The 25,557-nt window shown below is 39.7% G+C and overlaps 1 protein-coding gene across 2 annotated transcripts; it reads right to left on the bottom strand.

The window, feature by feature from the left end:
• Nucleotides 1–5,889: 5,889 nt before the first annotated feature.
• BLOC1S5 (biogenesis of lysosomal organelles complex 1 subunit 5) lies at nt 5,890–22,619 on the bottom strand. 2 transcript variants are annotated; one of them, XM_075416961.1, is made up of 5 exons: nt 22,429–22,619; nt 21,334–21,416; nt 19,012–19,141; nt 15,144–15,202; nt 5,890–9,027 (listed from the first exon to the last, which is right to left on the bottom strand). In XM_075416961.1, the coding sequence occupies exons 1-5, from the start codon at nt 22,538–22,540 to the stop codon at nt 8,848–8,850; spliced, it is 564 nt and encodes a 187-aa protein (XP_075273076.1). In that variant the 5' UTR covers nt 22,541–22,619; the 3' UTR covers nt 5,890–8,847. The 2 variants fall into 2 exon arrangements, with proteins under 2 accessions (XP_075273076.1, XP_075273078.1); XM_075416963.1 differs by having other exon boundaries at nt 19,057–19,141.
• Between the last annotated feature and the right edge of the window lie 2,938 nt (nt 22,620–25,557).

The raw sequence follows: 25,557 nt of genomic DNA, 5'->3' as shown, positions 1-25,557 counted from the left end.
GTTATTTGCAGTGTAAGAGAAGGTGACAATCCTGTTTCCTACAGACACTAAAATAACAGATAATAAATTCCATGTTGTCTTTTTAAAAAAACAATTGCCGAAGGTTTCTGAACCTTATATCCTACAATACACTTTGTTTTCAAGCAAGCTGACACTTGAGTCTTCTAATGGGATCTTTAGCTTGCTGTCACCGAGTTAAATTTCCTTTGATCAAAAGGAAATTTAGCAAAATATCAACATAGATATTACAGACTATCAAGAGATGATAAAGACTGTTAGCTTACTTACTTGACCTCTCTGCTGAGTCGAGGTCTTTCTGGCCAAGCGACCCCTTGCAAATGCTGAATGCACCTCAAGATGCCTCTGCCGGCACGCTGCAAGCACTTCCACAGGTGCCCCCTGAAGCTGGCAGGGCTACTCAGTCAAGTTCTCTCAAGGAAGTCACAAAAGAAAAACATCTCTTAGAAAAGATCCATGATATGCAAATCTTCTAATTAAACCAGAACTATTGCTTTTCTAAAGTAATAAAATATAATTTATATATTTCCCAATTATGACCACTTTCTTCAGACTTCATCCAGAGGCAAGAATGAGAGCAGGTGCCATTAGGAGCTTCTGCTTTAATAATCATTCATTTTGATGTGCATTGATTTGCTGTTTTCCCGCTATGATTTTGAAAATTCTTTAATGGTGCAAGGTTCCCCGTGCTACCTTGCTAAAATGCTTCACTTTGGATCCAAAGACACACTCCTTCACAAGTATCTGCCATCTGCTTATTAAATACCAGAAGTGAGCTCTTCAAAGATCACGAATATCAACTAGTTTCCCAGGAGCAGCATTTCACTTTTCTATATGATTCTATATATAATGACTATCATACGATCCAAATTTACAATCCCATCTAAGAACTCTTCAAGTGTGAATTAATGAGTAAGCTGAAATTTACATTTGACAGGGAACCTGCAAAAGCAGTATCTGTATCCTCTTCAGTATATTTATTCTTTCCTTTGCACCTACCAAAAAAAAAAAAAAAAGCATAAAATGAATATGGGCAGCAGCTGTAGCCAATCATTTCTGAGGGACAGAAACAGGACCAGGATAAGACTGGTGATAATTGCTTTCCTTGAGATGCAAGAGAAAGTGGTAAAGATACTTTTTCACTATTCCTGCCCTCCCCCTCCCCCCCCATTTATTTTCCTGTTACAGTTCTCAGACCATGTCACTGGCTTTATTTCACAGAGGTAAACATGGAAAAAAGAAAAATCTTTATTATATTTTCCCATCTCTAAACAAATTTGGTTCAAGGTACTTTGCTGTCAGGTTTGTTTCTTCTAGGGGTAATTCATGGGATTGCTGCTGAAAGCCCATTAAGAAAGAAGCCGTGCCTGTCACCACACAGAGGAGGATGTAAAAGCACTTCGTTGTTCCTGCTCTGAAGAAAAACAATTTGCCCTAGCCAGACCCCCCTCTCCCAGCAGTGCCAAGTGCACGGTAATTTATTACCTCTGGATGTCTGATTCCAAGCGAAGGAAACTGAAATGTCATGCCTTCATTCATAACACCGTCTCATGGAATTATTTTTTCCGGATTCCTGGGAAGTTGAAATATTTGAGAAGAATATCAGGAACTGTTGTGTTAGCCTGTTTGGCAAGTAGATAATTGCCTTCCAACTCTATTCTTTCAGGAAATGATGTGAGTATTGCATTGTTCCTAGATGGGGGAAGCACTGTTTTTTAACGAGACACATACATATATGTTTTTAAAAGAAACAAAATACAACAAAAACATGCAATGTAAGCCACTGTACAGAACCAGACTTTTTGAATCTGGTGTAGATAAGCGGCTGGCCCAGACGTGTCCACATTTCACGTAACTAAGAGCATTCTTTCGAAGGGATGTAAGCAACATTTTTTGTTGAAGAAGAAAAAAAAAAAAAAGAAATCTAAAACAAAACCCTTTATGATGTGGAAGTAAAAAGCTCATTATGTTAAGTGATATCAAACATAGCCAGAAAAGACCCTAGGGAGAAATTATACTTTTTTATTGGATTCTGTGGGACAAACTAGTCTGGGAACTTGAAAGCACAGGGAAGGCGCACGTGGAAAACACATCATATACGAAGAATTAATTTCTTACCGTGTGAAAATTATTTGAAAATTGTTTTCAGCTAACGTTTCTCTTTATGGCAGCTGCCTCAAAGGGAGCATACTGAGGCAATGACCTACCGCAGCACTAACACAATAGCTGCTGGATAACCTCCGTGCAGAGGTGTGTGGTCCTACTCCAGTTCTGTGTCGATGGGCCAAATGTAATGAGCTCCGAAACTTGTAACAACAGAGGCTCAGCTGGAGCCTCTTACTCTATTTTGAGTGAAGATAACTGCGAAAATTCAACTCAGTTTTTGTATTTCAGTTTAATTTTTGATAAAAGTAAAAATGGGTCTGTAAAAAGGGTAGAGAGGGGACTACTGTTTCTTCTTCAGGAGAGGCTGCAAAGGACAAAGGGACAGCAAAGGGACAAAAACTGCTCTGACTTTGCATGCTCCAGTTCTGACGACACACTTCTCTAGGACTTGCATCCTCTAAAAACAAACAAACTGAAGGAAGATTTTGCATTTTGTGACCCTGTGGTGATGGTGACTGCTGGCTCAGTGACAAACACTACAGCGACCGGACGTAGTGGGCTCCATCATCCATTTCCTCCCTACTTCAACATCCAGCTAAGAAACAAAAAGCCAGTGACTAAACCCTGCCTTATTACACAAAATTTTTTCTGTTCATGCATGTTTCAAAGGAAGCTGCATTTGCTGTACCACCTGCAATTCACAGCTGCAATAAAGTTTTAAAACACAATACATCCTGGTCACCCCACATTTATAGGTGTTTTTTTGGTTTTTCTACAACCAGAAACAGCAGCCTCCATTTGGGCCCGCTTCTCCCGAGTACACGCAGACGCGCAAAGCCTTACACAAACTGGGAGCAAGGTGCTGTCCTACACCAGGGATCTGCGCAGCATTTCTGTTCGGCACTCAAGGCGTCCCAGGCAATGAACAACACATTTGCCCGATACAATGAGCGCCTCTAAACTTGCTGAGGACTCAAATGTCGAAGCCCGGCTGCCTCTCAATTCCAAAAAACTTCTCTGCTGTTCGATGTACTGCGGGCTGCTCATTCTGAAAAGATTTCTGAACTGTTTAGACTTTGATAGTTTAGAGGATAACTCCTCCTTAGGATTCCAAATGCGAAGTAGTTCACAGAATCACAGAATGGTAGGGGTTGGAAGGGACCTCTGTGGATCATCTAGTCCAACCCTCCTGCCGAAGCAGGGTCACCTACAGCAGGCTGCACAGGACCTTGTCCAGGCGGATCTTGAATATCTCCAGAGAAGGAGACTCCACAACCTCCCTGGGCAGCCTGTTCCAGGGCTCCATCACCCTCAGAGGGAAGAAGTTCTTCCTCATGTTCAGGTGGAACTTCCTATGCTTCAGTTTGTGCCATTGCCCCTTGTCCTGTCGCTGGGCACTAGTTGTTTGAAACCAAACTGCTACCTAGGTGTGCTACTGTAATTCTACTTTACAATTTTTGACATTGTTTAGTAAATATTTTCTAAATTACGCTCAATTTTCTTTCAAATCAGTACATTGGATGGATGTACAGTATTTCCTGTTTATGTAATTCAGCTTTAAAACTTTCTAGGTGACATAGTAAATACTGGAACAGCTTTAAAGCCACCTGGAGAGGGGATTTTCAGGAACCAGAATTTATTTAATGAGGGCTAAAAACATCTGGAAAGGACAAACTTGGGTCTACTCATAAAGGACTTCCTATGACCTCAAGCAATCCGGAACTAACTTTCCTGAAGCTAAAGCTACTGAAAAGTGCTGTGCATATTCTAGAACACGTTATCGCAACAGGCATTCCTGCACATCCTAGCTTGGGAGAGCACTGGCCAGGTACCACCCCACAAGCTTTGCAAAGCTTAAACAGGCCAAGGCTTTCCAAAGCAAGCTTGTAAGTTTATTTTACAATTAACTCAAAGACAACTGAAAATGCTTATTCTGGTCCTGCCATGTTTGCTGTGGCAAGAACAAAGCTTATTTTTCTCCAGATTACAGAATAGAGGGACAATATGTCATGAAATGCTGGATAAATTTATAGATTATGTCCATCTCAAAATGTTAGTAATGAGTAACAAGCAAAAGCCATAAATATTTCTCACTAAATTCCATCATATGAAGTTCAATGCAATGTCTGTTAAAAAACCCCAATGATACCCAGCTGCAGGTCTCCTTTATCCACCCAGTGAGTTGTTAGCAAAGATTGAGGAAATGCAGGGTTTTATTTTAAATTACAGTTTTAAAATACAGTATTATCCATCCTTCAGTGCAATTGTCTTCAAAGTTCATATTGAAAGGGTTAGCTTTACCTTCACCATCTACAAAATGATGTTAAATAAAAAACTGAACCATCCAGGTTCTGATCTGCCCCAGACAAACATTTAAGCAGGCAATCTGAAACCCAGTCAGATAGCTCTGCTGGTTTCCTAGTTAGGAAGCACAAACCCGAGCCCTGTATTTCAAAGCTACAGCTTTAAGCTCTAGCAGGACTTCCGCAAGCCTTTCTTCTTTCTAATGCTCACCATTGTCTTGAATAAATTTGTTTCTACTTTGCTTATTACTATATGTGAAACTGCAAAGGTAGTGCGTGCAATCCCATACACTCTTCAGAACTGGAAGGTACATATATGTAGAGTAATGTATTTCCAAAATATTTCTTTAAACCCTTATAAAACTCACTTTGTTAATTGCCCCAAAAAAGATTTAAGCATTTTTGACTCCTCCCTTCTCTTTTAAATGTCTATGGCAATTCTGAATAAGCTTATGACTAAGCTATTTATGAAAGTTGTGTTATTCATTAAAATCCTAGTACGGCAGCTGCTCTCCCATCTTCCTGCAGATTCTGCTGTATCTTCACACACACCATAAGCTGGACCTACAGCACCGAGCATACTGCATCTTTACTTACTTTCAGAAGTTCATTTAATTATACACGATTAAAATACTTGGCCTGTTTAAAAGTGTGTGGTATTATAATTTTGTTCACACAATTTTTTTGCGGAAGTCCCCATTTCTTTATTACGGCACAATCTCTATCAATAAGCATTAACTTTTGCCTCAAACCTTCAGAAAACCTGGCCCACAAAACTGAACAGCTGTATAAGAACGCAGCTCTTGAAGGTTTCAGTCTCTGACATTTAGCGTCATTTCAGATTACAACAAATATTAATTAGATCACATAAGTATTGCAGACGCTGTTCAGATCAGCACACCCTACACAAATAATTTTAAGAGTGACCTGTTGTAAGCTTTTTTGAGGACTAATGGGGCAAAATGCTGCTGCTAAGTAGTGCCATTTTTTATTTAAAAGCCTGTGGTTTCATCCACCAAACATCTTGTACTCATAAAAAATACTGTATTACAACTGAATATAAGCATTTACATGCTATACCTCACAAAAACAGGCTTGCTAACTTTCCTTCTCAGCCTTACACTGCCACCTGCTGGGGAATATTTGTAAAGCTCCATACCCACAGCCTTGAGAAAGAGGAAGCTTTTCAGCTCAGGAGTGAACTACATACAATTCAATTCATTGGCTGATTATGCCACGTATTTGCTGTTTGACTACTGAAACAAAACTTTACAGTTTTTGAGAAAAGGTTTAACAAGCCATAAATTAAAATATCAGATGCAATGTTCCAGCTGTAATTACAGAATTTTTCTATGAAAAATACTACCTAGTCTCAGCATGGAAAGAAGCAGAGTAAGAGCAAACAAATCAGCTTTCTCCTTCCTAAGATTAAAAAACTGTGATAGGCCTTAGATATAAAACATTCCAAGGAGAACAGCACATAGGTTCATTGTTAAAACAAGGCAGTTAAAACCAAAACAAACCCTTAACACAGCAGCAGATTTCATACAGCAGTTCCAGGGAAGATAACAGTTTCTCACTATGTACTCATTAGAATAGAAAGACTAAGAAAATACTCTAGTGATTACACGACATCCAAATCCACTTCCAGTTACAAAGAAGAGCAGTTAAACCTACAATTCAGTATAACAAGCAGCGCTAATAGTTAAGCAAAAAGTTGTATGTGTAGTCTGGTACAAAGGCAGATTGCAAAACTTACCTGCCACACTAGAACTTCAGTGTTGCGGACCCTTTCCAGCTCCTATTGGAATCCAGTGCAAACCTGCTGTCCAGTTTAACCGGAATTCAATAAATTCTCAAGATTTTTAAAACTATGAAATTCAGTCACGTTAATATTGCAAGTATAAGGTAAACCACTTCCTTCATGCACCAATGACATAAAAGCAACTTTTACACTATTCATTTTTCTATTTCTCCCAAATAGTAGACTAATGAACAAGAAGAAATGGAATCTTACAAATAAAGTCCCACTGCAGAGAACTATTGTGTCCAGAAAGACCATAGTCCCACCTTGCTAAAAAACTGCTGAAGACAAGAAATTTTTTTGTCTGTCAGATTTGTTCTGTTTTGAGATAATACTAGACACATCTGGTTGGTTTGTTGGTGTTTTTTTTCTTTTTAAAGCATTTGGACAGAAGAAATTGGTTTTCCCATGAAATGTTGGCAAATTGCTTCAAAGACAATTAAGCATTTCCAAGTACCTCAAAACCTACAGCATATCATATAAAAAAGGGGTAAGTTACTGAATAAAATAATTCAGCAATGAATAGTTTTCAGGTAGTCCCCACAACGAATAAAAGCGGGCCAACAGGCAGATATAGACTATAAGTAAAAGTGTTTTCAAACAATCTTCAGCATAAGAATACCTGTATCATTCTAAAAGAGGAACACATTTTCAGTGTTAGTATTTAGAAGCTTTCCAAAAACTCAGGAGCACACATCCCAGAATATCTTGGAAATACTGCTTTATTTTCCAGTGAATATCCAACTTGCAACACTTGCATCGTTGCTTAAGAGCCCTCAAATTGACAAAAGACTAAAATCTACAGCTCCAGTGCACAGTTAATTGGATATCTAAATCTTAATAAAAGTTATCAGTGCAAAAATACAAATGAATTCAGTATGCAGTTAAATGCATTTTGTTATAAAGTTCTTAGGGCTTTCAGCACATATACATCAAATAATCTGGTAAGAGAGAAGCCATTTTCCGTCTGTGCTCAAAACAACCAAAACTATTCCACACTCAGTTCTAAAGACAGGCAAGAACGAACTTTTTAAATCAAAGTCTGAGCTTGGTCACAACATTCATCATGGGTACAATCAGCTGAAAAGTATTACAGAGGTCACCTTCTATTCAAATTGGGGTTGTTCTAAAAGAGGCTTTCCTATTTTTCATGTGCAGGATACCTTTTTTCCATCCACAACAGAAAATTAACAACATTCCAGCATGCCCCAGTGTCGGCAAGTTCTCTTTTCAGTCCAGATACACGATGATGATTGATGAAGCTGTTTGGCTTACAGTAGAGGGCAGAGCAGCTTGGCAGGAATTCAGTGTTACTGAAAGAAATCTCAAATACTTATTCCATCTCCTCTACTAACTTCAATCACACTATCAACATACTGCCAGGAATGGAGCCTTGACACCAAGCCATGAACTTACACAAGCAACCATTGTTGGCATATTACAGTTGCAATACAGGTAAAGGGTAAATTCTGTTTATTCTGTTTCCATTCTATATTGGACACCAGCTAAAATGGGGAAAGAGATTTCCTGTACTAACGGTTAGCTTGCAGCAAATTTCATTAAGGTACTGTGTCTCATTTTGCTTGGTTAATGAACTGATTAAGTTAACTTCTTCAGTTACACTGCTGTTAACTGCAAGTTTTAAATAAAAGAAAGCAACACAGGAATTTCACATACCCCGTAAGAGTAACAGTAAGAAAGCAGATCAGTACTACAGGCATTTTACCACTAATCTGCTCATTTATTATGCTGATAAAGAAACAAAATCTTTCCTCAATTGCTCTATAAAGTTCTGACAAGCTTATCCTAAGTCAACCAACAGAATGCCAAATATTTAAGGTAAACATGTACTAGCTACACAGCTACTAGTACAAAGACTGATATGCTTCTCATGATTACTTTTGAGCTTGTTTTTGCTTTGCTTAGAACAGTAAAGCTTAAAAAGACAGGTCTGAGATATTTACAGGGACAGAAAATAAATTGTTGTCCAAGCTCACTTAGCCATTTTTATGTTAGCAAAAACCACTTAAATCTCAACTCGACTCCATAATACTGAACAAACAACCCAAAAGCTGGAATTACAACTGGAGTTAAAACTCTGTTGAGATCTTTCATTGCTAAAGCTTCAAAGTAAAGTATTCTGTAAAACAAGTTGGTTTCCCTGAAATCTGTGAATGGGATTTATGGTTTTCCCAGTGAATTCTCAGCTAGCTATGGCTGGAACTTATTACATCTACTTCTTGGGAAAAGGCTGTGGCTGCACACTAGAATAGTTAGTATTACATTAACGTCTCTGTTTTCCCAAACGATATTATACTCTCTGCAGATGGGAGAGAATTCCAGTTTGCAACTCCTCCAGCTGATGTAGTCACACAATGTAATTTCCAGTTCCACCTTCCAACAAATGAAGAAATACTGGCATTCTACTCGCCCTGAACAAAACAAGCATAGATAGGCACTTAAGTTGAAAGTATGCAAATGATTTTTTCCCATATTAAACCTGTAGAGGAAATTCTCCTTTTTTCTTCTTTGTTTCAGCTTTCCAAAAGAATCTCAATTTAAGTCAGAAGCAACTGAGTATTGGCACAAACCCAGCATTATTAAAAAAGAAAGGTCTTAAAAAGAAACATATTTGGCCAGTTCTTTCTCCATCTCAGAATACTGCTCTTTGAGGCGCTCCATAGCTTTTCTGTGCTCTTCATCCACCTCTGCTTGTTTGTTTTGTTGTTCTTTCATGAATTCCTCCCAGTGGGCTGTGTGCTTCTCTTCACGAACCATCAGCTTGTCTGCCTGAAGCTGAAAGGACGAAAATGAGAAGTTTTAACGATCGTTTCCAGATTAAAGCAGAGGCTTTAGTGATATCTACATGATGTTAGAGTATCAGAAAACTTGGCTTTTATGTCAGTAAAGTGAAAGTAGCAAGAAAACATATGAACAAGTGAAACTAAAAAGAAAACATTTATTTTTATGAAGTATAGTCAATCCAAAATAAATGGTAAAATGTCTGCGATACTGTTAACGTGATAGCAGTACCAACAATAGTTTTTCTGTCCTACAGTCTGGTGAAAATTAATTAAATAAACAAATGGAAAGACACTGTAAAGGTGCTAGATCACCTAGTTCGCTTCTGTTGTTTCTAAAGATCATACTTGTATTATTTGCTCCTCTGACTACTGACAATGTTAGAAGTACTGTAAGCAGCTGATATAAACCTGCATTATCTCACAAAGATTTTACTTTAAAATCAACTTCTGATTTTGGGAACATAGTATTCAGTGCTTTTAGCCGCTTAGTTATGAAAAAAAAAATTAACAATATAAATCAGTACATGGATGCTGCTCCTCCTCCCTCCCTCTTTTTTGTGTTCACACAGAAAGAAGCTGCCTACTGACACAAATAGACTCAGGGAGTCCACTGTTCTGAAAGTAACTGAAAGAGATATAATTTAAATAAAATGCATCCAATTTTCAATTAAGTGTCTTAAAGAACTGAGAATCTGCATCTAGTACAGCAAGTACAGGCAGGTCTATGTTATATATGATACACACTGAAAAAGCATTACTATAGCTGATTTATGAGGAAAACACTAGGCCCACTGTATTTCATATTTGCAAGTGCTAGACAAAACAAAATTTTAGAGTTACGCATGTCCATTATTTAGGTATATCTGCATTACATTAAAGGATCCACTTCAACAGTAAGACAACATTTGAGGTTTTATGTCAAATACGTGTAAATTGAATGTTTCTATGTTCCACAGCAAATTATGACTGTTACTAAAATATGTATATATTATGTCAGCCAACTCTTCCACATATTGTTCCTCTTTTCTTGACATTTGCTACTTTCCCCTTGAATGTCTTATTTGTTGAAACAAAGTATTATTTACATTCTTGAATACATTTTTTAAAACTAGAAACAAACCACATTTCTATTTTACCACAATGCTTATGTTCACCGTAATCACCCCTAACACAAAAAAGAGAGTGAAACAGAATATAAAAACATGGATATTCAATGTTTTTAAACTGGCAGTTTATGTTCCTGCTTTAGCCAGCTAGCTCTCACTGTGATTAATGTCTTCCTTTATAGATAAGTTATTTTTCCCCTTGTACTTCAATACCACTTGGCTTCTGGTAAGTCTGACTCCTTTCACTCTCTTAACCTGAAAAAAACTCAAACCAAACCAAACCAATCTAGCTATCTAGAAAGAGAGTTCACACACACATCCAATATGCACGCTAAAATGAGGCGTACTTTTGTGGATTGCTTGCATGCAGTATTAACAGTCTGACCTCCTTATATTATAAACACTGAGGTCACAGTAAATCGAGGCAGTTCTTATATTTTCTCTGTCTCTCATCAAAAGAGAGGATTCATTCTTCTTTTTTTTTTCTCTCGTTTTTATTAGCAATGATTTTTTTTATGTACAGCACTTCTGTGTAGGAATAGATACTATCATACAGATTCAATAGAAATCTGGCATTTTTGTCAACTAAAGGCAATGGGAACCCATTTATGTATTCTTCACCACAGTGTATTTTTCTTTAAGATCACACATCACTGTTCAAATACACCATTTTTGCCATAAAGCATTCTATGTACATTGTAACAACATTATGCCAAGATCCATTTTATTTGCAACAGATGCAATATCAGTTACTAATGAAGCAGACTAGTGTACACTATTAGTCTGACCTGTACACTACTTCATACTCAACGGGTTTTGAAACTCTCAGTGCATCACTCATTTACTGACAGGATTACACAGCACCTACCCAAACCACACTTCAGCTAGACTAACCCACGCTCCTCACAACGTGAATAGTTTGCAAGGAACGTGAAAATCCTGTTGCTACTTGCTATTTTCATTTTCTACTGCACCATTTCTACCCAAGGATATAAAATGACTTACATGATAAAACAACCAAAGCCATTCATAGAACATGAGATATCTAAGTTCAGTTTATCAAAAATCTGCAGTCTAACTCCTTTCTTCTCCCAAAAAACCTCTTCCCTTCCCTTGCTCAGTCTTTAGCTTGTTCTAGCACAAGAGAAGTGACACTGTGAAACAAAAGCATATTAGCAGGCAGGCTGTGTATGCTGCCTAATCTATGCCTAAATAAATAGTTGAGTACTGAAAAGCAACTACTGTAAACACTTATTCTTTAAATATATAAATACAATATTCTTTAAATATATAAACACAAGTAGAATTCTACTGAAATAGTAACGGATTTTATGGAGTAAGATTTATGTTGGAAATAAAGTAACTCCATAGACTTGCAATTTACACCTTTCACAAAGTAAAAACTTGCAGATACGAACAAACACTTTAGAAAACAGAAAACTAAAACTAAGATATGCTAGAGCAAGCAAGTAAGAATGACAAGAAATACCAAGCAAAAGACAGCAAGGACTTGGAATACTGTTTTAATTCTCCCACCCTGGTAACGATCTGGAAAACCCTGCTGTAGGAGCTCAGTGCACACCTTAGGCACTGAGGCTCTCCCTCCTAGAAAAAAAATTGAAACCCAACTGTTCTCAGCAGCACCTCCAGATCATTAACACTGACAACTGCTGAGTGGATATGTTTGTGTGTGCGAGACAGTCATAAGCTTGAAACCAATATTCCTATTCCTACGAGACGAATAGCCGTGCAAAGAGTAAAAATAACAAAGTGTGATTCTTAATGGATGCACCCCTTAGGATACCGATCTTTCAACCAAAGCATATGTTGCAGTGTAAACTTGCTTATTATTAGAAGTTAAAGAATCCACGCAGGCTGGTGAGGGGTCTAGAGAACAAGTCTTATGAAGAGCAGTTGAGGGAACTGGGGCTGTTTAGTTTGGAGAGAGGAGGCTGAAGGGGGACCTTATCGTTCCCTACAACTACCTGAAAGGAGGTTTCATGTAGGAAAATTGCTGTATGAACTAAAGCATGCAGACCTGCACGTACCTCAGCCAAGAAGCAGCTTTAGGTAATTCATGGTATTGTATGGTATCAGGACAATATTTACCCAGGAACCGAAAAATGGAGTCTCAATAATTAGTTATAAGTTCTAATGTTTTAAGCATTAGACAATCAAACATTTCTTACCATGCTGTAGATTTCTATCTGAACCAAAAAGACTGTCAGCAACAGTACACTATGCTTCAGGCTTTTACTATTGTCTCCTCACCCCCAAACACTCTCAGAATTCCAGCTCTATTCTCCTATAAAGTTTCCAGCTCCAGACCACATTGATACAGCTTTGCCCTGTCCTTGATTGCTGGTTACCCATTCTTTAAGTGACTCCTGCAGCTCATTTAGACCAACCAATGGAAGATCAGCCATAGCACGTAGTTAAACTTCACTTTTCACATGTAACCTGAAAACTTGTGCTCAGTTTCTGCCTTTCAGCATGACTTTATAAACAAAAGAGTTTGGGAAACTCAAACTAAGCTCAGCATCTGTTCTGTATTTGCAACAATGCCCACTACTTTTATGAGTATTTTTTTCATAAGACATTTAGACATCACAAAATTTGGATGATTTTGAGCCTTCATGTTCACATAAAATTTGAAAATAGATTTGAGTTAAAGTTTTATAATTTGGTCTACATGTAAACCAAAGCTCGTCTAATTACAAACATAGCTGCTGCCTCATTAATTCCTGTTCTGGGAATCCCCTTTGGTGTGTTAGCAAATTTATATATTTTGGCAGTGAAGTCTTTCATATTCCTTTTATATCAACACCTAAATTCAGACACTAGTTATTTGGCAAAAATCTAATCTGATTATGAAACTATTTTTTCACTCAACAGTGCATACTGCTTGAACTTGAAAGACAATACAGCCTTCTTGTATACAGTACTGACTCACATGAGTTGGTTATATTTGTTTCTATTCTTGTTTTACTGTCATCGGTTATGTCAAAAACGAACATCTGTAAGAACACCAAATTCTTCAGTACACTTTGTTATTAGTACTACTTTGGCTATTTTTTCCCAAAATTAAAAAACAAACAAAAACCAAAAACACACACAAAAATACCTCCAAACCAAAGACCCCACTATCTGAGGCAGTCACCAGCTTTGAGAAATGTTACCATACTAGTTCATGTTACAAGCAATTAAAAGCCAATAATTGGAAGCATTATGTAATTTTCATTATAAACCTTCACAATTCCACATAAAAGTATTTAAAGAGAAAAAAGTAAGGACACAGTACACAAAAACCTGTTTACAAAATTTCTTGAAATCTTCTCTAGTTGCTATCACAAGCTGAAAGTAATCCACAGTTGAACTACTAACTAAACGTTACTGATCTGAATGGGGAGACTACTGAATGAGACAGGGGATTCTACGAATGCTTCTTTCAATGACACTCCTATGATCACAAATTACTTTACATCTTAAGTGAGAATGTGGTAGGGACAACATAATTTCCCTTTTGTTACTTCGCTGATACCAGTAGCTGAAAGGAACTGCAACAAAAAGATAATCAGTAAAGCAAATAATCTTCAGATTCATTCTATTCAGCAGCAACTGAATCAATGTCACCGAGGGCTGCTAAGACTAATCACTTGACACTAGATCTTACAAAAAAATCCATTCTTTTTTCAGCACACATGATTTCAGAAAGAAATATAAGGAAAAAAAGTATTTCTGCTCAAGTGGCTGCACTACAGAGACAACTTTTGTCTAGAATTTTAAAAAGTCACCTACCTGTTACTACTCGCATTTAGAAAATTTCAAGCCAAAAAGCCTACACAGGCTTAAAGAAACACTACAAATCCTGAATAGCTATTAGCATTGCTCCACTGCATATAAAAAAAATTGAGTGGAAACATACAGCTACTATTTTAAAAAATAATAGTTACCATTCTTATTGAGTGTTCATTTTATAAGTTATAATTTTTTTTATTAAAGTTCTACTTCAAACAGTAGCAGAACTATAAGAATTTTCTACTTAACTTCTCTATGGTTATATATATATATATATTTATATATATAAAGCGCCTATCACCATATTGATAAACATTCTACACCAGTGTCAGACACAAGCAGACTTTGTCAGGGTTCAGCACTGTGCTACTTGCACAGTACTAGTATTCAACTGCAACTGGACTGCCCATCTTCATCGATTACAAAAAGGAAAGAAAAACATGACTATCAGCTTACATAAATCAATGCACAGCCTGTTTTGCATGATGGCCACAGAAACGTCTTCAGTTTTTCTGAACTAAATAATTATAAATAACATTTTGCAAGTAAAACGATAACACAGGAACACAATCATGAAGGAGTAATAGCAAAACAGGAAACTAATTTCTTGTATAATTTTCCAAATTTTAGATTCAGAGCACATGTATTTCAAATGAGCAAAGTCTAGCCAACTGAAAAGATTCCAGTGATTCGCATGTTCCTGTAATATAGCCCTTCATTAAATAACCCATCCACAAGTGAAAAACACACTTCCTTTCAACAAGCAATATATATAATACAGTCAAAGTTCTCAGCTCACTAGGAAAGATTTACATTTCCATTCTAGTAGGTGAGTAGGTGTTTTTTATTCCACAGAAAATAATTTTTTTATATTTAAGCTTTCCCTGTATGTGACAAATATTATAGTTTGAGCTATAAGGGAAAATAAAGTGAAGGAAGTAAAAAAACCCGGTAGTTTCCATACATCAGGAGATTGTAGGAAGAGCTAGTGAACCATTAACTTTGCAGCTGAGAACATATATGCTGCTGCAGTATGTGTTTTGTAAGTGCAGAAATCACTCCAAAAAGAAGTTTTACTGCAAGTACACAAAGTATAGAAAAATATGCTTTTAAGTCTACTATACTGAAAGCAGATAAACTTGCTGTAGAAGCACAAGATTCTTACTTAGATCACATCATAAAAATCTATCCATCCATCCTTTACCTTCCTCTCTTCATGCTCCTTCTCATGGAGTCTATGGATCATATCGTTGGCAGCTTGCACTGAAATAACAAATTGCAGTACATCAGTCTGCTGTTCTAAATCAAAGAAACTTGCCTGAAAGGGATTTAGAAGACATGAGGCTGTTGCAAGTCAAACAGTATATTCCACTGTGCCACTTAACTCTGCATTAAAAAGATTTGTCAGTACTTGCAGAAAATACTTTACATTGATACCTGTATGTAGGCATATTACCAAGTTCAACCCTTGCGCGTTTAGAAGCCAAAAAAAAAGGCAGCTAGGTCCTCTTGTGCCCATACTCCTTAACGCGGCTGACAAGCTAGAGTTCACTACTCAGCACCTCAGAAGACATCAAAAACACTCTCAAGTCAGTAAGTAGAAACAGGTGACCAAATTCTAGGCTTTAGTTGTTTGATTCCCCTCCCCCCCCCGTATTTTTTCCCCATCAAATGTAAAAAGTAATTCAGTATAAACAATCTACATGGAGAACTCTTTATGCAGGAGTCATCCTCTTCTTTTGTGAGACTATGCCTAGGAAAACTTCCAAATGGAAACAGATACTGTATTCCTATGCAATTTTTTTCCCTAACTTATTTAACACTTAATGCAGAATTAAGTAAACTGATTTCCCCAAAGCTGTCATTTCTACCACTAACACATCCTAGTATCAAGAAATACCTTACTTATTACCATTCTAAAGCTGGTGACTTCTCACACCAGGTGGCAGGCTCCTGCCTCGCTGAGGGCTCCCAGTTACAGAACAGGTTCACTGCCCTCGTAGCTGAGAAGGAGTTGGCGCACCATCAATTACTGCATCGGTGGCTGAGCCTGAGCCACTCAGGACCATTAGAAGACAGTCGCAAGTGACAGCTGTAGCAGACTACAGCAGAGGACAGAGGCTCCCCATGTGTCGGTACGTTTTGTCATTTAGGGAGGTTTGTCGCTTACCAGGAGCTCACATTCGGGATGTACTGAGGCTTGGACTATTACCCCTGCTGCTCTTCCATGCAGCAGGGGTGACCCAGAAATATCAGGAATGACTACAAGGATCTGGGGTCAGCGGTCAAAGGCACGTGGCTCTGGGTAATGTTCTCCTCAACCTTACTGGTGAGGGGAACTCCATGGATTTTTGGGGTTAACAGCTGTTCGGACAGCTGGTGCTGGCAGCAGTGTTTCGGTTTCTACAACCATGAGCATCAACAGATGCTTGGAAGAGATTAAATCCACCTGACTAAACAGGGCAAAAGCACCTTTGCCAAGAGGCTGGCTAACCTGGTAGGGACAGCTTTAAATTCAAAATGACAGGTCAGGGAGTGGTTCCTCAAAAAAACAAAACCAAAACAGTAAAGAAGTTGGGGATAGGGTAGGCAAACCAAGAGTCTGGGATGATGGTAACAGATGGGACCTAGCACACTTTTCAAGGATCACTTCCTCCAAGCTCAAGAAAGGCCCATCCCAACAAGTAGGAAATCAAGCAAAGGTGACATGAGGCCTGCATGGATGAGCAAGGAGCTCCTAACTGAATTCAGACTTAAAAAAGGAACCATATGGGAGGTGGAAGCATGGGCAGGTGATCCAGAACTCTTCTCTTCGAGGGCAAGAAGGAAGATCCAGAGAACTACTGACCAGTCAGCTCCACCTCAATCTCAGAAAGGTGATGGGAAAAAAACCCTCCTGGAAGCATTTCCAAACACATGAAGAACAAGAAGGTGATTGGGAGTAGTCAGCATGGATTCATGAAGGGGAAATCATCCTTAATAGACCTGACAGCCTTCTGTAATGCAGTGCCTAGCTTGGCAGATGGGGTAAAGCAGGCGATGTTTACCTCAGCTTCAGTAAGGCTTTTGATGCTGTCTCCCACAACATGCTCATAGACAAGCTCACAAGGGGCAGGTTAGACAAGGGGACTGCGAGGGGCATTGAAAACTGGCTGAACAGCCAAGTCTAGAGTCTGGTATCAGCAGCACAAAGTCAAGCTGAAGGCAAATCACTGGCGGTTTATGCCAGGGGCCAGCACTGCGGCCGATACTGCTTAACATTATCAGTGACCCAGATGCTGGAGCGGAGTACACTCTCTGCAAGTTTGCAGAGGATATGAAACCAGGAGCAGTGGCTGAAAGACCGTATGGCTGTGCTGCCATCCAGAGGGACCTGGAGCAACCGGAGAATTGGGCTGAGAGGAATCTTACAAAGTTCAACATGGGGAAATGCCAAGTCCTGCACCTGGGCGGAATAATCCCAGGTGGCAAAATACACTCAGGATCAACAACATAGCCTTGCAGCAAAAAACGGTGTCCAACAGCATCCTGGGCTGCATTAGGAAGAGTACTGCCAACAGATCAAGGGAGGTGATCTCTCCTCTCTACTCAGCACTGGTGAGGCCGCACCTGTGGTAATGTGTCCACTTCTGGGCTCCCCACTAAACCAAAGAGATGGACTGGCAAGTCCAGCACATGGCCACAAAGACTATCAAGGGACTGGAGCGTCCTTCATATGAAGAGAGACTGAAACAGCTTGGACTCTTCAGTCTGGAGAAAAAAAGGCCCAGGTGGGATCTCATCAATGTGAATAAATATCTGATTGAAGGAAATGAAGACGAGGGAGCCAGACTCTTCTCTATAGTGCTCATTGACAGGACAAGACGCAGCGGTCACAAACTGAAACACATGAGATTCCATCCAAAACACAAGAAAATGCTTTTTTCCTGTGAGGGTGGTCAAACACTGGCACAGGTTGCCCAGAGGTTGTGGAGTCTCCATCTGCAGAGATATTCAAAACCCAGCTGGACACAGCCCTGGACAACTGGCTCTAGCTGCCCCTGCCTGAGCAGGGCGGTTGGACAAAATGACATCCAGAAGTCCCTTCCCATCTCCACCATTCAGTGCTCCTATTACTAATGATGTATTGCACAGCTGACCCTTACAAAGTCAGGGAGTAATATCAAAGGTTCATTCAATTTAGAAAGTATTAGAACATACACCTTATTTGCATGACTAAATTTTAAGTTTCAAATATCATCCCACCATCCTTTTGTGCGTATAGCATCATCTACCATTTGTTATTCTGCATATGCCAGATGCCATATAAGCTATATGAAATTAAATGCTTATAAATCATGCTATTCATAAAATATAACAAAACCCACACTGGCATGTTTCAACTGCATAAATTTGGCACCTAAAGCAACATAGTCACACTCCCTTGAACATACTTTTGAGAAGCTATCCTGCTGAATAAAAAAAAAAAGATACTGAAAAATTAGTACAACAAATATTAAACTTTCTTTTAAAATCTGAGCAACAAAAAAACCAGATGGTTATAACTATGAAACTAGGATTAACATACAAGAATAATTACTACTACCCTTTTTGTGACTAAAGATAATAATGATAGCAGCATACTTTATAGCTATACATGTGCAAGTTTTGTTTTAAATCACAGGGACAGTATTATGCTCTCCTGTGGGAAAATTAAGAAACGTGAAGGTCACACCACCGCATGCTTGCAACAAATCAGCAAACTGAAATTTTGTCCATGGATTTAGCCAACATGGAGTACTATCCTGTTTCTAAGTGAGCTGTAAAAGACTGAGCTGAAATAGCTTCTACTTAAGTCAACAAAAAGCTTTAACGTAACCTTAGCAAGAACTGTGTTGGCTGGACCAACAAATAGCAAAAAATGTCCCTGTTGTTTCCTTTTTAAAATTTCACAGACATGAGAACAAAGCACATAAATGGTAGAAAATTTATCCAAGGATGGTAATTTTTCCACAAATCATATTTTCAATCTAAACTATTTAAATTATTCCTCAAAATGATGCAACAAGCGACATAAGAAGCAATGTGCTTACATCTCTTGAATGCTTCATGCAAATTGTCATGCATTGCCTGCTCACACTTAGGAAGAACATGTTCATTGGTTTCAAAGATTGTGTTCTTCAGATTTTCAAGTACTCGTAGTTCTCGGAGGCCACGTTTTTCCTGCCGGAAGAATTGAAAGACAATGAGTGGCTAACAACGAACACCACTTTCCAAAATCAGATGGTTTCTGAGTCTGGCTCAAAGACTATACCATTGTCTATTAAAGTGTTACTCCGATGATTTAGTGCAATTGATAAAATTAGTTTTATGAAAAAAAGCGAGTAATGCTTCATTCTTCACACCAAAATACAAGAATACTTTGAATGACACTTCAGGCCCTTGTGACAAAAGTTAGTATTTACTAATGAAAACATTATGTGAAAAAATGTATTGTTTTGTATAGGTAATTTACAGCATATCAAAACCAACAAAGAGAAACAGAGCTTGAAAGCATTGCATTTTTATAACTCAGCTGTTACAGAGAAATAACAGCAGTGATTTTGCTTGCTTGATGTCTGACCTTCCAGATTTAGCATGGTATGAGGTTAAAATAATCCAAGTAAAATTGATTTTATTGAAGTAAGCAATGAAGTCAAGACTGAAAAATAACGTAACACAGCTGACTAAAGAGGCAGCCCTTCTTCTGGCTCACTGCTGATCATGATTAATTACAAGATGAACAAGCTCTTGCTTTTTTGTTTACACTAAAAAAAAACAAAACTATTTTTCAGAAGCCACAGCACTACTTCCACTCTGAATTTCACCTGCACTGTCCTTTAGACAATGAACAGCATTCTGAAATCTGCTCCAGGCTGCTGCCTGTCCCAAACAGTCATGTACTGCAAGCTGCTAAGCATAAAGCAATTCCAGATAATAAAAAAATACCGCATGACATGAAGTGGGCAATTGGATCACCATATCCATTTTAAAACTTCAGAAAAAGAGGCACAGACAAGTACAGTTGATTAACTGAACAGGTTTCCAGACTTCCTGAATGCAAATCTACATTATTTACACACTGGATGCTCATCATTGAAGAAAGCAGCTTATGTCCTACTACTACCAAAAAACATCTGATATCTCAAAGTTAGAAACAAGCTAATTTTTGGAAGAAATTCTAAGTTGCAAAAATGTACATAATCCTCTGCTTTGCTATTTTTTCCCTGAAAGTATAAACTAGAAATTAAAATTCAAGAAAATATCTAAGAATATATGAAATTTGTCTAAGAAATAGAACAAGACTTCGGGTGCAGTGAGGGAAATATATGTATTACAAAGATATGAGTTATAATTTTGTAATTGAGTTTAAAATTTTCCTTCCTATGAAAAGCCACATAAAACTATTTACTATATCCTATAACTTTTTTAGGGAAGGCAAAAGAAAGAAATCATTCCTTATGACTCTCAAACCCATACAACATACATCTCCTAAGAGTTTAGTTCACATACTTATTTTGCTAAACCACTAGTATAGCAACAAATTAGACCTGCTTGAAATATTAGCTACTACTGGGGGGGGAAGAGGGGGGGAGGCATTTTAATGTTTTTGTTTTGTTTTGTTTTTTTTTTTTAAATCAGCTCTGAACACTAGAAGTTTGAGGTGTAACTGTATTTTCAGGACTAATTTTAAGATTTTAAATTCCACATTCTGTAAGAATGAAAATCTACTCAGAAATAGCCTTTTGTTGACCCCAGATTCTACTTTTATGAACTTTTGCTGCCATCTTGTGGAAACCATATTACACTTTCCAAGCAAAGTTGCATATAAACACTTTCACGCTTTCGGTACTTCAGCCTTATTTGCAGCAAATTGGGTAACATTCATCCAATTTTTAATGATTTTCTTACTTGGCATAAAGTGTTGCTCTTCTCTTCCAGTAATAGTACTTTCTTTCACAGAACAAAAATTAGAGCAAAACGAAATTTACAACTGTGCTAGCTGAATCCAGCTGAGGCACAAAGCAGTTTCTTAATCAGATGTAAATCTACACCGGCCAACGATATTTTCCTTGAACCAACAAGACTTCTCTAAGATATTAGGACTACATAATTCTACATGCATATTCCTGCCAGCCTTTTGCAGAAAAAATATTTATGTCCCTTTGTTTATCTAAAAAGACCTGAACTACTGCCTTGTTTACTAAAGATGCAGACATATACTATAGGTGCGTTAAGTTATTTTGGGCAAGAAATACATGCCAAATCTTTCTGAAGAAAATTACATACATGTTATTATCTCTAAAAAGATGCTGAAAATGTTTAAATTCTCAGACTCTGAAGACTGCAGCACCCAATAAAATATAAATACTTACTTCAAATTCTTTAACAAAGTAACGTATTTCTCCCTGAATTACTGGTCTGTGATCCAGTAGTCTTGAATAGATTTCCCCAACATCTAGAAGATTAACGAAAATGAGATTTTTAATTTTTCTCTCAGACTCCATACTAGGCTCCACAACACAAGGTAACACCACCGTACTTCAAGGCAAGAGACACCACCGCTCACCAGGGACATACAAAATCAAAAGACCACCAGCATAACATTTGTAGGCTATCCCATCTATTCACCAAACCACCAATTTCGATAAAACGCAATGAATCAGTATTTCAGGTGCCACAGTCACCTTTCTGTGAAGGTGAACATTCTCCTCTGTCTCTCGGCACCTTCTGTTCCAATCCTGCTTGGTACAGTGTCCATCTCTGACCGTTAACAGCAGCAAAGCTCTGATGCAGACCAGAACTAAGGGCTGCGGCTCAGCAGAGATTCACAGCTTAGGATAATGGGAGTTTTCTGCAGTGAAGGACAAGAAGAAAGCTCGCTACGAAGTAAGCCTGTTAGCATTTTCTCCTATTCCATGGTCAAAGACTTGAGACTTACTCTTGAAGAAGAGTATTTACAAGATAAACATAGATCAGAAATAGGCTTGGCTATCATACGGGAGAAAAGCCCATTATACGTCAAAGCATTCTGACAGCATTTAAAGACTGTTTCACGAAATGCGCACTGTAGTTCCAACGGGCACTTAAAAGGAGCGCGGAACGCCTGTTTCGAATCGGAGGAGTGACATGGTCACGGTAAATAAAGCACGGGCTAAAACGCCGCGAAGTTCAACCTCTTCTGAGGAAGGTCACCTAGGACGGAAGGCGAGTGTCTCCCGGGACAGCAGTGACAGCTTCCCAGGAAACCGAACGCCAGCGGCGACGACCGGGCGGCAGCGGCAGCTCCCCGAGCTCCCGGGGACGGCAGCTACACAGCGAAGCCTCCCGGAGGCCCGGCTTCAGACCTGGGGACGGCCAGCGGAACGGCAGGGAAGCGCCTGAGGACACCGCTGGCGCGCAGCCCCTCAGGGGCGCCCCGCGGCCCCTCAGCGGCCCAGGCGCGCGTGTCCCCCCGCCCCGCTCCTCACCCTTTATGATGGGCTGAATCGGGGACCCGGCCGCCGGCGCCTCCCGCTTCCTGTCGCTGGGCAGCGGGGCCGCCTCGCTCCGGCCGGGGGACGCCGGGCCTGCCCCGCTCATGGCTGCTCGGAGCCCCGCTCCGGCAGCGGCGGCGGGGGCCCGCCGGCACCACGGCCCTTCCCCGGCCGCTCAATTTCCGCCTCGCCCCGGTGCCTCGGTGTGAGGTCATCGCCGTGCGCCGGCCGTCTCAGCGTCCCGACGGCTGTCGGTGCAGTAATGGACGCGGGCCGTCGGGCCTCCTGCCGCCCCTGGGCCCGCCGATCGCCCCTCGGCTGCGCTAAGGAGAAGGAGGACTTTAACGCGGGAGGAAGCTGCTGCAGCCTGGGGATGGGGCCCGTGTGGCCCAGCCCGGCGGCGGCTGCCCCGTCCCGTCCCCTGCCTCAGGGGCGCCTTCGGTTCAGAGCCCAGCGCCCCGCTTTTCTGAAAACAACCAACCCACCACCCAAAACCCACCCAAACCCCCTTGGCTGTTTGTTGGGTTTTGTTTTAGGAGAAGAGAGATGCATTCAGGTAAATCAGCTCGCGTCTGGGTGCTGCAAAGAGTCAGACCTGTGGTCTGCAAAAATGAAGAACAGTAGTCTAAATAAACTATTAAAAAAGGGCAAAAACAGACGTAAAATCCCTATACATTTCGTTTAAAACCATTCGAGAGTCTCAGGATATTTTCAGTATTATAAATGACAGCATATTGCCTCTTTTTTTTTTCATGCTACATATACTCAGTAGGTTTTAAAACAGATCAAATTTTTGTTTAAATCATTGCATCTATAGCTTATTATTTTTTTTATACACCCTTTTTACTTGTGATACATACCACACTGCTCCGTGTCTTTGTAGGGTCAAAGAAGGTAGAACTGGGCCAGAAATTGGTCTGCTGCAACCTACAGTGTCCTGACCTGGAATACCTGAAAGGAGCCCGTTCAGCTGGAACAATTACTATTTTATTAGTAGAAAACAGGAGTAGTATATATTTCTCTGTTAGAAATCAGTTCTGCCTACATTTTACTCTGCATGGCTTTTATAAGTAGGAGTAATTGCCTAGCTGAGAAGAAAAAAAAAAAAGAGGTTTTGGGTTTTATTGTATGAAGCAATTAAAACAGACACAAAAAATGATCCTATTATTAAGTTCTGTGTCTCATCATCAAAGCTCGAAAACTGCTCACTGAAATCGCTTTTTTTTTACAATAATCTTCTAAACAGCCTTGAAAATGAGTGAATTGATTTTGTTGAAACAATGTCCCCCCAAATCAGCCAAAATATGGTTAAAATCTGTTTAAATAATAAAACAAATCTTACATTGGGAAGTGGGCAATACTTCAACTAAAGTTATTAGTAGACTCAGCACAAATATATAATCTAAAATAGTTTTTCACCCCTTCACTGTTATGCAGGGCTAGACAATAATTAGCAGAGATGAGAATAGTTATTAAAAAATACTGTTCCCTTTTACGTATTTTTTTGTCCCCCAAAGTAACCATCTCTTGCAACCTATAGATTAGTATTTATATTTTTCCACTTGTATCCAAAGCATGTAAGCACTTGACAATCACAAGTAAATTACACCAGTGCGCATCTATTAATACCTGGAGGATATTCCAGCTGGCTTGATTGATCACTAATAATTAGAGTTAGAATTGTTCAAATGCTAATTTTATCCCCTTCCAGTCTACCTGCCATCCTTTCCCAGTGTCTTTCTCAGACAGGTTATTTCCCCCACTGAGCCCCATGCTCCAGCTCTCTTTTTATTTGCTCAGCAGGAAATCCTGTAGTGAAGGGGTTTGTAAGTACTCCATTTCTAGGAAAGAGTTATTACATCATGAATAATATCAGGTTCGGAATTACGTGCCTGCAACAAGGACAAATCCTGTGACAGGTAAGCGCATCGGTTTCTAGGACTACCGTGCTTCTCTGTGTTTGAATACTGGTTTTTTTTTTTTAGAATATGCTTTATTTTTTAAAGAATATGGTTTATTTGCTGCATTTATGCCTGTCCCCCTCCCCCCCCCCGCTTACTCTCACTGTCACGTCAAGCTTAGTCTCAAAACATATTTAAAGAAATTAAGGAGGACTTAAAGAGGTGATGGCTACAAAAAGACAATACTTGTGGAGCCCCTGACCTGTCAGTTTGCAGGAAGTAGTCAAGTCACAAAAATACGGAAATTGCTATGGTTCGGAGCATGAAAATCAGCATATGCAGTCATCATGTATTTTTCTGGAAGATGGGCTAAACAACCTCTGTCACTTTTGCCATGCAACGGAACCCGCTTCCTCTTTTAGGGATCACCCTGCCACTTCCCATTAGCGTTAGCAGCGCTCCAAACTGCAAAACCTCAGGCTGAACACGCCGAGTGCTGTCGCTTCCCCTGCGGGCCATCTGGTGACGATAACCCATGGATGGGTGGACGGACGGATTCACCCACGTGGCGGTGTCCGAGTCAAAAGCTGGCAACAGGCAGGGAAGCCCAAACTTGTTGGGGCAGACGTCTGCTGCGACAGGGGGAATTGGAGCGATGGCCCCGACAAGGGCAAGGCGGGGGATGCACTTTGCGCCAGCAGAAAGAGTCCATGGGCTCCACCCGTGACCGGAGACTGAGACCGCCATCGTGATGGCTGGAAGCTTGAGGGGCCACCGTGCCGGCGCGGGCCAAAGCGGGCCTGGGGCTGCGCTGTTTGGAGGGGTGCCTCGTCGGATTAGCCGTGCGGCTACTGTATTTGATGCTCAACCTGGACGGACAGGCCTGCCAGGCAGAAACTGCTCAGGCAGATGACGCTAGGGAGGACAAAAATTATCTGCCGCAAGACTAAGACGACAGATGACACCCAGCAGGAACAGCAAGCCGAATCTGCAGAATCCACAATGCAGCTGGCTAGCTCGAGGCTACCTGCCTCTTTGAAGTGGAATAGACATCACCGACGAGCTGTCAAATTAGATCACCAGCCTGGAAACGCTGAAAGAGATTTAGTTCTTCCAACAGAGAAGGGAAAGTTTAATAGATGAAAATCTTCCTAAGGGGGCCAAGGTAGCGTGGGAGGGGGAAGGGGAATCCTTCAGACACAGCAACAAGGAAAAATTATTC

The sequence above is a fragment of the Opisthocomus hoazin genome, chromosome 3, assembly GCF_030867145.1.
Source record: "Opisthocomus hoazin isolate bOpiHoa1 chromosome 3, bOpiHoa1.hap1, whole genome shotgun sequence".
NCBI lineage: Eukaryota > Metazoa > Chordata > Aves > Opisthocomiformes > Opisthocomidae > Opisthocomus > Opisthocomus hoazin.
This window is presented reverse-complemented; position numbering and strand designations above follow the sequence as displayed.